The sequence below is a fragment of the Falco cherrug genome, chromosome Z (assembly GCF_023634085.1).
Source record: "Falco cherrug isolate bFalChe1 chromosome Z, bFalChe1.pri, whole genome shotgun sequence".
In the NCBI taxonomy this organism is placed as follows: Eukaryota; Metazoa; Chordata; class Aves; order Falconiformes; family Falconidae; genus Falco; species Falco cherrug.
The window spans coordinates 81869550-81880947 of NC_073720.1; the positions used below are offsets into that span (position 1 = coordinate 81869550).

General features: G+C 43.4%; 1 protein-coding gene and 2 non-coding genes across 3 annotated transcripts; all 3 read right to left on the reverse strand.

Annotated features, from left to right (window-relative positions):
• Window positions 1-4940: 4940 nt before the first annotated feature.
• On the reverse strand, window positions 4941-7582 carry LOC114015249 (cytochrome c oxidase subunit 7C, mitochondrial). Its single transcript, XM_055699743.1, has 3 exons — window positions 7419-7582; window positions 6107-6252; window positions 4941-5035 (listed from the first exon to the last, which is right to left on the reverse strand). Exons 1-2 carry the CDS (start codon window positions 7491-7493, stop codon window positions 6136-6138), a joined length of 192 nt encoding a protein of 63 aa, XP_055555718.1. The 5' UTR covers window positions 7494-7582; the 3' UTR covers window positions 4941-5035; window positions 6107-6135.
• LOC114015250 (small nucleolar RNA Z39) lies at window positions 5685-5746 on the reverse strand. The gene has a single exon (XR_003559061.1). It is a non-coding gene; the product is annotated as a small nucleolar RNA Z39 (small nucleolar RNA).
• On the reverse strand, window positions 6681-6743 carry LOC114015251 (small nucleolar RNA Z39). The gene has a single exon (XR_003559062.1). It is a non-coding gene; the product is annotated as a small nucleolar RNA Z39 (small nucleolar RNA).
• Window positions 7583-11398: the final 3816 nt, after the last annotated feature.

An 11398-nucleotide genomic window follows, 5' to 3' on the forward strand; every position in this document is an offset into this window, starting at 1 on the left:
ATATCTAACATAATTAAAATGCTGAAGTGTGAACCTCTCTGGAAACAAAATTAAACTATTTCGAGTTTGAGCCAAAATAGAATTTGTGAAGGGGAAAATTATAACAAGAAAACTGGAAAAAAATCAGGGACCGTAAAAGATTTTCCTTAAAATTGGCATCTAGTAAGCAAAATATATTATCATTCACACAGATGTGTTATTTCCCAAACGTCCTTTAACCATCATCTTGTTTCCTTCATAAAATTTTAATGATAGAGAAGCACTACTTACATATTGCTTTTTGCCTATAATGTCAAACCTCTAAGTGTCATATTTTTCTGCCTCATGTTTTTTCAATTGATTTATCTTCTACCAAGTCAAGGTGCCCTAAAGGGAACCCAAAAGGCTATTTTAAAAACAAATATTTCATTCGGTACTCAAACTATCATATAGCAGAGTGTGATGAAACATACCCTTACACTTTGAACAACTTAATTCTACATCTCTTGTTTTTTTATGAATCTGATCTGATCCCCCTGATTACCATAAAATTTCAGTTTGTTCTTACACATGTAGAGTGACACCTCCATCTCTGGATTCACTCCGGGCTGGGTATTTCCATGTTAATAACTGTGGTGGAAATGTGTTTAGAGAAGTCATTCCTGGGTGAGATTCTGATACCTTTGACGGCAACAAACATTTGGTACTTAAAAGGGTCACAAAATCAGCTAACTTGTCGCCTAAGCTGTACTGGGGGATGACAGGGTAAGGCTTGTCAGGCTGTAGAACTGGACTAGTCCCATTTACGTGAATTAAACAGAAGACTCAGCACCTCTCAAAGTCATGCATTAGCATTTCATAGCGGGTATTTTTTTAAAACCTATTTTATCCACAGCATTGCTTCCTGAGACCAGCATAAGGCTGCTCATCAGAGATCATTTGGTCTGCCCTAGAATTTTGCTGCCATGGACACTTTTTCCACCCTGTGAAGCTAGGCATGGAAGAAAAGTGTTGAGAGCGGCCACAAACAGTGGTCAGCAATAGATGTGTTTCAACAATCTACCCAGGTTCCTCTGGCTTACCTACTTAGCAGTCAATAAGCAAATAAAAGAGCAGGAAGACTTAAATAAAAAACCACAGAACAGATAAAACCAGAAATCTAGGCTTAGACATATGCTCCTAAAATCAAGCTTGGCTATAAGCAGCAATATTCTTGTAACAAGAGAAACAAATACAATCTGGAGTTTTGCCTCTGTGAAATTAAACTGTGTCAAACATCTGATACTAATGATAGGAGCCACATCTCTCTCAATGACAACCAGTATTTTCCAGGCAAGCAACCAAACGAAGATTTTTAGACTTTGCGTTATTAAATAGTGATAAGATTATGAATAATCTAGCAGTAAAAAACGCCTTTGGGTAGAATGCAGACTGTCCCAGTTTGCATTAATAGAAAAAGAGATCAAAACAGATCTGTTAATGTGTTTCTATTACAGAAGTGAAAGTTTTGAAAACCTAAGGGAACCAATTACTTAATTCAGACAGAGAACTTATGGACTTGATAATTGATGGGGCTTGAAAATTACTGAAAACTGCCCAAGCAAGTCATGTAGAGAAACAGTCCAATTCTAAAGGGACTAATTACAGCTCTGGCAGCACCTAAGAATAACAGAGTTTGCAACAAATAGAGAGCATGTCTACTTATTTTGAAACTTACGGTGTGCAGCTGTTATATTAAAAATGCAAGCTCAAAACTGGAGAGCTATGCAGAACAAAATTAGCGAGTGTACTTAACCTACACTCAAGAAATCCTGAAAGAATTAATGCAGCAGATTAAAAAAAACCTACAAAATTGCACTGAACTTTCTGTTTGAAGGAAAGATTAATTAACAATGGGCGCCATGAACATGGGTTTATCAAGTGATAGTTTATGACTAACATTATATGTTTAGTCAGCTTGACTTATCCAAAGCAGGGTTGATGTGGTTTAACCGTTGTATGACACTTACCGGCACACAAAGTGGGATCATACAGTAGGCAACAGCTGGAAGACAACTATCAGCAGTCATCCCCCAGAGTATGCCTAACAGTTGCAGCAATAGAAATTAAGTAAACCAGGAGATGAAAGGTTATGGGTGTTGTGATGCACATCAGTAATTTTTATAAGTTGGTGGTAGGGCTGGAAACAGGGTCATAATTTGAAAACTTACAACCAGTAGCCCCCAGGACCACTCTGCTCCTAAAATGACTACGATCCATCAGTGTAACGACACTGCAAAAAATGATGATTACAGTTTCAGAACACATGATGAGAGGAGAAATTCTCTAACATTTAATCTAAAAATAACTGGTTTAAGTTTAACCACCCATGTTCAAAAATATATTTAAATAGAAAAAATATAGAGAAGGGGATGATATACAGAAAGGAGACCTTATTTTAAGCAGACTAAAGGAACTTGTTTGCCTAGCTCGCAAGATAAACATTCAGAGGTAATGCTCACCCTTTTCAAATACATCAAGGACTTAGGAGTAAGAGGGAAAGTTAACCAAACCAAACAAGTTATTTAACTTTGGAGGACACACAGTGAGCTAGGTACAAATGCATACACAGAAAAATTATGTTTGTGACCCCTAAGAGAAATGCAATTCTGTAACAGGCTTCCATTCGGACTTGCCTTGTGCAACAGACATTTTGACCTGCTCATCTGTGAGAGAAAGCAAATGAGACTTTCTCACCGAAGAGCTCCCATTTTTATTTTTGCATTGAAAGGGTGGCATTTTTTTATAGTACCCAAGTTCTTCCAGGAAATCCCAATGTCTAGACCAAGAAATAGTCACCCTTTCTGGATTCCCCAGCTGTTTCAGCACACTGTTCCCATATCACCTACAGTACACACACAGTTCGCTTGCTTCACAAGACACAGGGAGACATGCTCTCAAAGTCTGTTGAAAGGCATTACTCTGCAGACAGGAAGTACATTAAGAAACATTATAGCATATAATTATACCTCAGTCACAGCTATAAAGAATTCCTACTATCTCAATCCTTTATATTGTGGGATCTTTACTCTGAATCTTTCTTCATTATCACTTTTTCGTAGCCTTTGCTAGCCCTTTATCAAAATCACCATGCTTCATTAAGCTACCTTCTAGCTCTGCTGAAGAAGTTGTAGCAACAGTTACTACTTTGTTCCCAGCAGGCTCTTCACACACTGTGTGGCTTAACCCCAGCCAGCAAGTACCAGGCCGCTGCTCACCCCCTCACTCCCCCCAACCCCTCCCCAGCAGGACAGGAAGGAGAATCAGGAAAAAGGTAAAACTTGTATGAGGAGATAATGATAATTGAAATAAAATAGTAGCAGTAATAATAACTGTAATGAAAAGGAGAGCAAGGGAGAGAAATAAAATCTAAAAGAAAAAAAAACCCAAAGAAAAAAGAAGTGATATACAATTGCTCACCTCCCGCTCACCAATGCTCAGCCAGTCTCCCAGCAGTCATCGGCAGCCCCTGTCCGACTCCCCCCAGCTTACGTAAGCATGATGTTCATGGTACGGAATATCCCTTTGGCTAGTTCAGATCAACAGTCCTGGCTGTGTCCCCTCCCAAGTTCTTATGCTGCTCCAGCCTTCTTGCTTGGCAAGGCCTGAGAAACTGAAAAGTCCCCGACTTTGTACAAACATTACCCAGCAACAACTAAAAAATGTGTGTTAGCAACATCACTCTCACACCAAACCCAAAACACAGCACTGCACCAGCTACTGAAAATTAACTGTTCCAGCTGACACCAGGACTAGTCATCAGTATTTTAAAGCTGCCCCCCGCCCCCCCCCCCCCCAAACAAAAAGATACCCAATACCCAAAAGCTATTCTGTTGCCAAGAGGATTTTATTGCTCTTGTAAGCTCATGGTATTTGATGACAAACTAGTACTTGTTTGAACTATACCAACACATTCCAAACTTCTGTAACACCAGTCTATGAATTGACATTGGAAGCCACATTAAATGTATTGTGCTACAGACAGAAGAGTATTTTAGAGTAAAAAAGTAAATGAGAAAACTTCACTTAAGGAACTCAATACTACCACTTGACAGCATCATTTCCTAGGTGATGTAATCATTACAGGATCACACCACTACTCCTCATGCATCTTTAGTCAGAGGTGGTCGCAACAAAACTGTATGTGAAAATTACTTCCTACTCATGCAGGCAACAGGGCCACTGACTATAACATGTCATGTTCAGGTTGGTGGAAGTGTCCCAACAGCACTCTTCACAGCTCTAAATTACCTTTAATTACACAGTCCCCCTTGTTTGGTATGATCCTGTGCAAAGACTACAGCTACAAACTGAAAACTATCAATTCTTTCAGAACAGCTGTATCTGCAGCAATACCAGTTCTGATAAGCTATAGAATATTACCAATACTTTTTCTGATCACAGTTCTAGTTATTGCTGCTGTACTCACTTTCCAGACTTAGTCGTCATCCAGTCCTGAGGCCTCATGAAACCTGCAGGGCAATGCATAGGTTCCTGCACAGGGCAACAGTAAGCCAGCAACAACTCTTTAGAATAAAGAAGTGTGGAAACATAGACAAATAAAGTCTTCTCAACTGATGAACCCAAAATATTGAAGATAAAAATTCTGCAGCATGGATTATGGTGACAGTATACCCACTGTGAGGCTCACTGGTTATAAACTATCCCAGGTCATTATTCTGTGAGTAGTCTAAAGAGTGTTTGAAAAGGCCATATAGCTTAGTAAAGCTATTTAAACATCTGTTCTGCTAAAGGTGTTGAGCCCAACTTCTGTTTTGAAATGTAACGCTTCAACCCTCTTTATCTATAAAGAAAATTAGTGGCCAATTTAATGTCAACACACCACAATCTGAAGGGGTTCTCAGTATACACCTATTGTCAAAAGCATTTCAGGAATTTCACAAAATACACAGCCCAAGACCTTCAGATTTAAGATTTTATTTAGACACATTCAGCATGGTACACAATTGCAGCTATCCTTTTTCCATTGAAAGGTGCTGTGTAGAAGACTTCAGCTCTGCAAGGAAAAAAAAAAAGAATTAATGAGTTTAAGAACTACGTTACCCTTCGAATTTAGAAAAGCTACAAATAAATTAACTATAAATTTGTCAGGCTTTGCTTCATCCACTGCATGCTTTTGTAGCGGAGGCCCTGACTTATGATTATGAAATCATACAGTTTTAAGTGCTCAAGTTCAATACAAGTGTGCTGATTTTTTCTCCTTAATCTAGGGAGTCAAAAACATCAGACTGTCAAAGGAATTACATAGATTACTTCAATTTGCTCCAATTATGAGATTCTAGTGAGGACTGTTATTTCTTTTCAAGAACTACCTGGGTCATTCCAGCTTAAAAAGATTTGTTGTTTCTCAGATTACAGAACTGACAATACCAAATATTTCTGAAGTGAAATCAGATTAAGATAAACTGATGCGGCCTTTCAACTGGAAAGCGCATGCTTGCACAGTCTGAATATGTCTGAGGCTTGCTTTGTCTGTTATGATCGTCAGCAAGCATCAGTTACAATTGTTTCTGCTGTTAATGACCTTGTTTTATGTGGACTTTATCCTGTGAATGGTTAGGAACATTGTATGTAGGTGGTGTGATTGTTTTGACATGGCTGAACTGAATTTCAAGCAATGTTGTTTTCCACTCAGTTTTAACTGGCACATCAGAAAGCGTTTACAGTATCACAGTTTCTCATACTGTTTTGTTCACATCACACATGCCAGCTGTTCCTACAGACTGAGAAGCGTAACTTTATGTTTCAAGAAAGGTAGACATGGTTTTGGTTATAGTTATTATCCAAATCAAAACAGTAGCACTCTTCTGTCAGTTCACCCAGCTGTAGACCATCAAGAAGCTGCAGCCAGAAAGGTGTGGCCTTAGGACCAGCCACTGACAGTGCAGCAGCCCTGTGAAGCAAACAAACCTATTCATTATTTGAGTTATAGATGCCATTGCAGACCACAACTCTTTAGCACCTGGACTATGAAGGGTTGAAAATTGATAATGGTTTTAGATTAGACTCTGTAAAGCTCAGTTTTGACCACAGACTCCACCATGCTATGAAATCTAAATGCAGTTACCCAGCTAGTGCAATTACAGTCTGTCCTCTTCATTTCTTAAGAAGCTGGTGTCTGACAATAACAAAAGGAGCGACAAATCCACTTCCAAAGAATCCACACATCACTGCAAGTAATCGCCATTTATTTTCCACAGAAAACGGAATGTTCTGTAAGAGAAAAATTAATTTTAAGTTTTGCAGCCATGCAGCAGTTACTTCCTCATTGACTTGAAAATGGTGAGAAGCTCAGAGCACTAACAGGTGGAGTCAAGCTGACAAAAACAACATTCAGGCACAAATCAGTTTCCCTTCCTCTCAAGGAAAGAAATACAGTAATTACAATAATAGCTTGCATGTGACCTCCTGAGGTCATTTTGTCCGCTCTTCCCCTCTTCCCCCAATTTAGCAAACTACCCCTGCTTTGAAGGTCTCATCCAGTTCAGCATGCATGTCCCTGAAGATACAGAGCCCAACGCTTCTCTAGGCAAGCTGTTCCAACATCTAAACCTTCACTGTGAAGACTACCCTCTGGCTCGTTAGGTGTGTAAAATTAGTTTTTCGATATAGGACTTAAGAGAACGTATTAAGCAACAAGGTACATCAGAAAGCGTTTACAGTATCATTGCTGTCTCTCATACTGCAATGCTCATCATTTGTACCACTGGTCAGAAGTCACTGCAGAAAGTTGCAAGGAAGGATATGAAATCATTTGCAACACAGACCTCTTTGCTGTGGCTGTAACAGCAGTACCACCAGACCACCAAACCCACCAGACACCAGCTGGGCAACTGGCAACACAGCAGTCGTTACTCTGCTCCTCACAACGGCATCCAGTCCGCTGGGGCCCTGGGACTGTGCAGAACTCCTCACGGGCGCTCACCGAGCGAGGGGCTCACCTTGAGCACAGCCAAAGCAGGACGGGCCTGCGCCTCACACCAGCGCCGACGGCCAGCCAGCCCAGGCCCGCACTGCGGCTCCACCGACGCCCCTCTGGCTGCCCCCCTTTCAGCAATCTCCCGAGCGTCCCCCGTGCCGTCACCCCGGAGCTGTGGCGGGGCTGGCCCCTGGGCTAGGCCTGCCGCTGGCCGCCCGCGGGCCGGGCGAGCGCCGCCAGAGCAACGTCCTTCAAGGACACGTTTCTCCCCGTCCCGCTCCTCCCGCGGAGCCACCGTCCCGCAGCGAGGCGTTACGCTCCCTGCCCCGCCACCCCGAGGCGGGCCCTCACCCCCCCCCCCCCCCCCCCCCCGCGCCATCCCCTCCCCGAGCCCGGCCGCAGTCCCCTCCTGCGACCTTCAGGCCACGCCGCAGCGGGCCGGCACCTCCTCCACACGCACCTTCCCAGGGCCCTCCTCATAATGGCTCCTACGCAGGGCAGAGGTGGTAAACCTGCGGATACTGGCAGCCAGCATGGTACCGACAGGGCAGCGCTGCGACCCTCTCCCCTGCGCGACCTTCCCCCAGCACCCCCGGCGCCTTCTGGTTCTGGGAGCGGGAGGCGGGGCCGGAATGAGGTGCGTGCCCCGGGGTGTGATGGGAGTTGTAGTGTGGGGCGGTGCCGCGCGATCACGTGGTGCCGATCTGCAGCCTGCGATTGGGCGCGCCGTGCGCCTCAGGGGAGGGGGTATCCCGCCGCTCTCCGCCCCCGCCCGCCATTTTGTCGGCTGCCAGGCGTTCGGGCCCCGCGGCGCGCCTTTCCCTCAGGTGTGGCGGGGGAAATGGCAACGTGCTCTCTGAGGGCGGTAGGAAAGTTCAGGCGGCAGGAAAGGAAGGGAGCAGTATTACCACCGGCGGAGCGAAAAGCAAATAACCACTTCTGTGTTACCTCAGGCTAATCTTGCGGTAGCACAGGTCAGCTTTTAAAATAGAGGTCCTGGACAGCTTTTTTGTACGGTGGCAAAGCGGTGGTGGTGTGAGTCAAACAGGTCCTCAGTCTCTGCAGTGTTGCAGAAATATGAGATCACGGGCCGTCAACTTAGCTGATGGCTGTAGCTTTACAAACGTTATTTAAGAGTCCAGTGAATATGGGCGAGGCCGGTGATGACTGTTTATGCCGACCTTAATGAGTATATTCTGGCCTAGTTTTCTTACAAAGTTACACTTCAAAGAAACTTGGAAAATACCGAGGAAAAAAAGCCCTCCACCCTTCATGTTTGGAAAAGGAATAATAATAATAAAAAAAACCAAACCCACAAACTTATTTCTAGGGTGATAGTGTCTGTCTGTTTTCTTATATGCAGTAGTTTAAAGACAAAACACTGGATGTTATTTGTTTTTCAGTAAAGTAAGTTTGATGCTGCCATCTCTTGTGTTGTAAGGCAACATTTTTTTCGTAGCCTGTCTGCATAGTTACGTAGTATCTAAGGGAGGATAGAAAAACAAGATTCCGGCTCAACAACACTCCACATTATTAAAGGCAGGTGGAAACAACTGTGAGCTTGAGAAGCGAAATATAATTGTATTAACTTTTATTTAGATAATTTATTTTGGAAAATAGGGTAATTAGGACCAGGTAGAAATACTGTAGTTTGTTTTGAGAGACAATGTATGTTCAAGCAGAAGACACAGAAAAGCATCGTGAAACAATGAGGGTTTTTTAATATTTAAAGTGTATCAAATTCATGTATTCATGAAATAAATAAAGTGGAATTAAGTACAAAGATTAATATAATTTTCTGGAATGATTTCTTCTATAAACTACAAACCAATATAATATAAAATGAATTTGCACTAGGTGCACATATGAACTTCAGAAACAGTTGGGGAGTAAGCAGTAGATTTCAACTGGATTGTTTTCCTACTCGAGTTTTAATGTGAGTGAATTAGACTGCCAGCAAAATGCAGCAATAAGTTTTTGTACTTCTGTGTTCAGCACCTCCTGAAGCCAGAGAGCAATCTGAATTACTTCACATGCAGTTTTCTTGGGAATTCTTTGAGTTTCTTGTGATACTATAACTCTTGAATTGTTCTATATTCAAAATATAATTTAGCTCTGAAATTCTAATTGAATGCTTTGTAAGAACAGGTATTGTCACCAGCTTTTTTTTTTTTTTTTTTTTTTTCACCAGAACATTTTTATCTAGTGATTTGTTGACTGGACAGGAACTCTTATAGAAGAACATTTGGAAACTTGAATTTTGAAACAGATAATATCCACATATATATTGATGTCTTCATCAGGACTTCACTGGCTTTCTCGTTATGGAAGCAAAATCAAAACATGCACACACACCTCCTTTATCTTTATTCAGACATTTGCTTCTTGTAGCATTGTTGTAATATTTACTAAAAAGTCCAGTATAGATTACAGTCTTAGAAACCTGTGGTTCCACTTGGAAACTAGTGGAGTAAATAGGTATTGTATTGGTCAAACAAGGAATTTTCAAGACTGAGCTCAGATTGATCATTAATAATTCAGCTATTCATCGTAGATTTCTCTTACAGCTTGATGTATAGAGTATCATTTGGTCCATGTTATTCCTTAGCACTTACTTTTCCCATAGATACGCCATAGCCTGTTCATACAGATCCTTTTCTGTACCCCTCACAAAAAAAGACTTACATACAACTAACTAGGTTTCTTCCACAGTAAGTATCAGTGTGAAGAGTCCAGGCCGATGGCCTTACTTTTCAGTGCTTCTTTATTCTTTGACTTTTAATAGGTGACAGAGAAATCTAGGAAACCTTTTGCCCCATTTTTAGATTTAGTTGTGATTCCCTTACCTAGTTGTTTTTCAAAGTCTTTTTCCTCCATCTAGTTATATTTGTCATTTTACATGTCAAAGCGTACAATTCTTTTTCTTTCTTTCTTCATTTGCTAATTCTTAAGTCTATTGGAGGATGCTTTCCTGTTTCTGCTAACTTCCCTTGCTGTTTAGGCACCAGGTCTCTTTTTTCATAGAATCGTAGAATGGTTTGGGTTGAAAGGGACCTTAAAGATCTTGTAGTACCAACCCCCCTGCCATGGGCAAGGACACCTTTGGCCAGCCCAGGCTGCTCCCAGCCCCATCCAGCCTGGCCTTGAGCCCTGCCAGGGATGGGGCACCCACAGCTGCTCTGGTCAGCCTGGGCCAGTGTCTCGGCACTATCACAGGGAACAATTTCTTCCTTACATCTAACCTAAATCTACCCTTTTTCAGTTTAAAGCCATTCCTACTTGTCCTATAACTACACATCCTTCTAATATGTCCCTCTCCAGCTGTCTTGTTGGCCCCTTTAGGTGCTGGCAGGTGCTGTAAGGTCTCCCTGGAGCCTTCTCTTCTCCAGGCTGAACCACCCCAGCTCTCTCAGCCTGTCTGCACAGGAGAGGTGCTCCAGCCCTCTGGTCATCTTCGTGTCCCTCCTCTGGACTCGCTCCAACAGGCCCATGCCCTTCCTGTGTTGGGCGCCTGGAGCTGAAGGCGGTACTGCAGGGGGGTCTCATGAGAGCGGAGCAGAGGGGGAGGATCCCCCCCTTGACCTGCTGGCCATGCTGCTTTCGAGGCAGCCCGGGGTACAGCTGGCTTTTGGGGCTGCAAACACATTGTCTGGCCGTGTTGAGCTTCTCATCCACCAGCAGCCCAAGTGCTTCTCTACAGATCTGCTCTCAGTCCATCCTCTGCCCAGCCTGTATTGATACTGGGGGCTGCCCCGACCCACGTGCAGGACCTTGCACCTGGCCTTGCTGAACTTCACGAGGTTCGCACGCGCCCACCTCTCAAGCCTGCCCAGGTCCCTCTGGACAGCATCCCTTCCCTTCAGCCTGTCAGCCGCACCACACGGCTTGGTGTCATCAGCAAACTTGCTGCGGGTGCTCTAAATCTCACTGTCCATGTCGCCAACAAAGTCATTATACAGCTCTGGTCCCAGTGTGGACCCCTGAGGAACGCCACTCGTCACCGGTCTCCAGTTGGGACATTGAGCCATTGACTACAACACTTTGAGTGCAACCATCCAGCCAATTCCTTATCCACGGAGTGGTCCCTCCATCAAATCCACGTCTCTCCAGTTCAGAGACAAGGATGTCACGTGGGACAGTGTCAAATGCTCTGCATGAGTCCAGGTCGATGACAGCAGTTGCTCTTCCCTCATATGTCGACACTGTAACCCCATCACAGAATGCCACCAAATTCACCAGGCACGACTTGCCCTTAGTGAAGCCATGCTGGCTGCCACCAGTCACCTCCTTATTTTCCATGTGCCTTTGCACAGTTTCCAGGAGGATCTGCTCCATGATTTTGCCGGGCACAGAGTTGAGACTGACTGTCCTGTAGTTCCCCAGGTCTTCCTTATTTGCCTTGTTAACAAGGGGGGTTATGTTTCCCCCCTTCCAGTCAGT

Excerpts from the sequence above, each read along its gene's own strand:
- LOC114015249 (XM_055699743.1), bottom strand. The coding sequence starts at position 7,493 with ATGCTGGCTGCCAGTATCCGCAGGTTTACCACCTCTGCCCTGCGTAGG. Across the intron at positions 6,253-7,418 it reads ATGAGGAGGGCCCTGGGAAG|AACATTCCGTTTTCTGTGGA; the intron begins GTGCGTGTGGAG and ends TTTCTCTTACAG.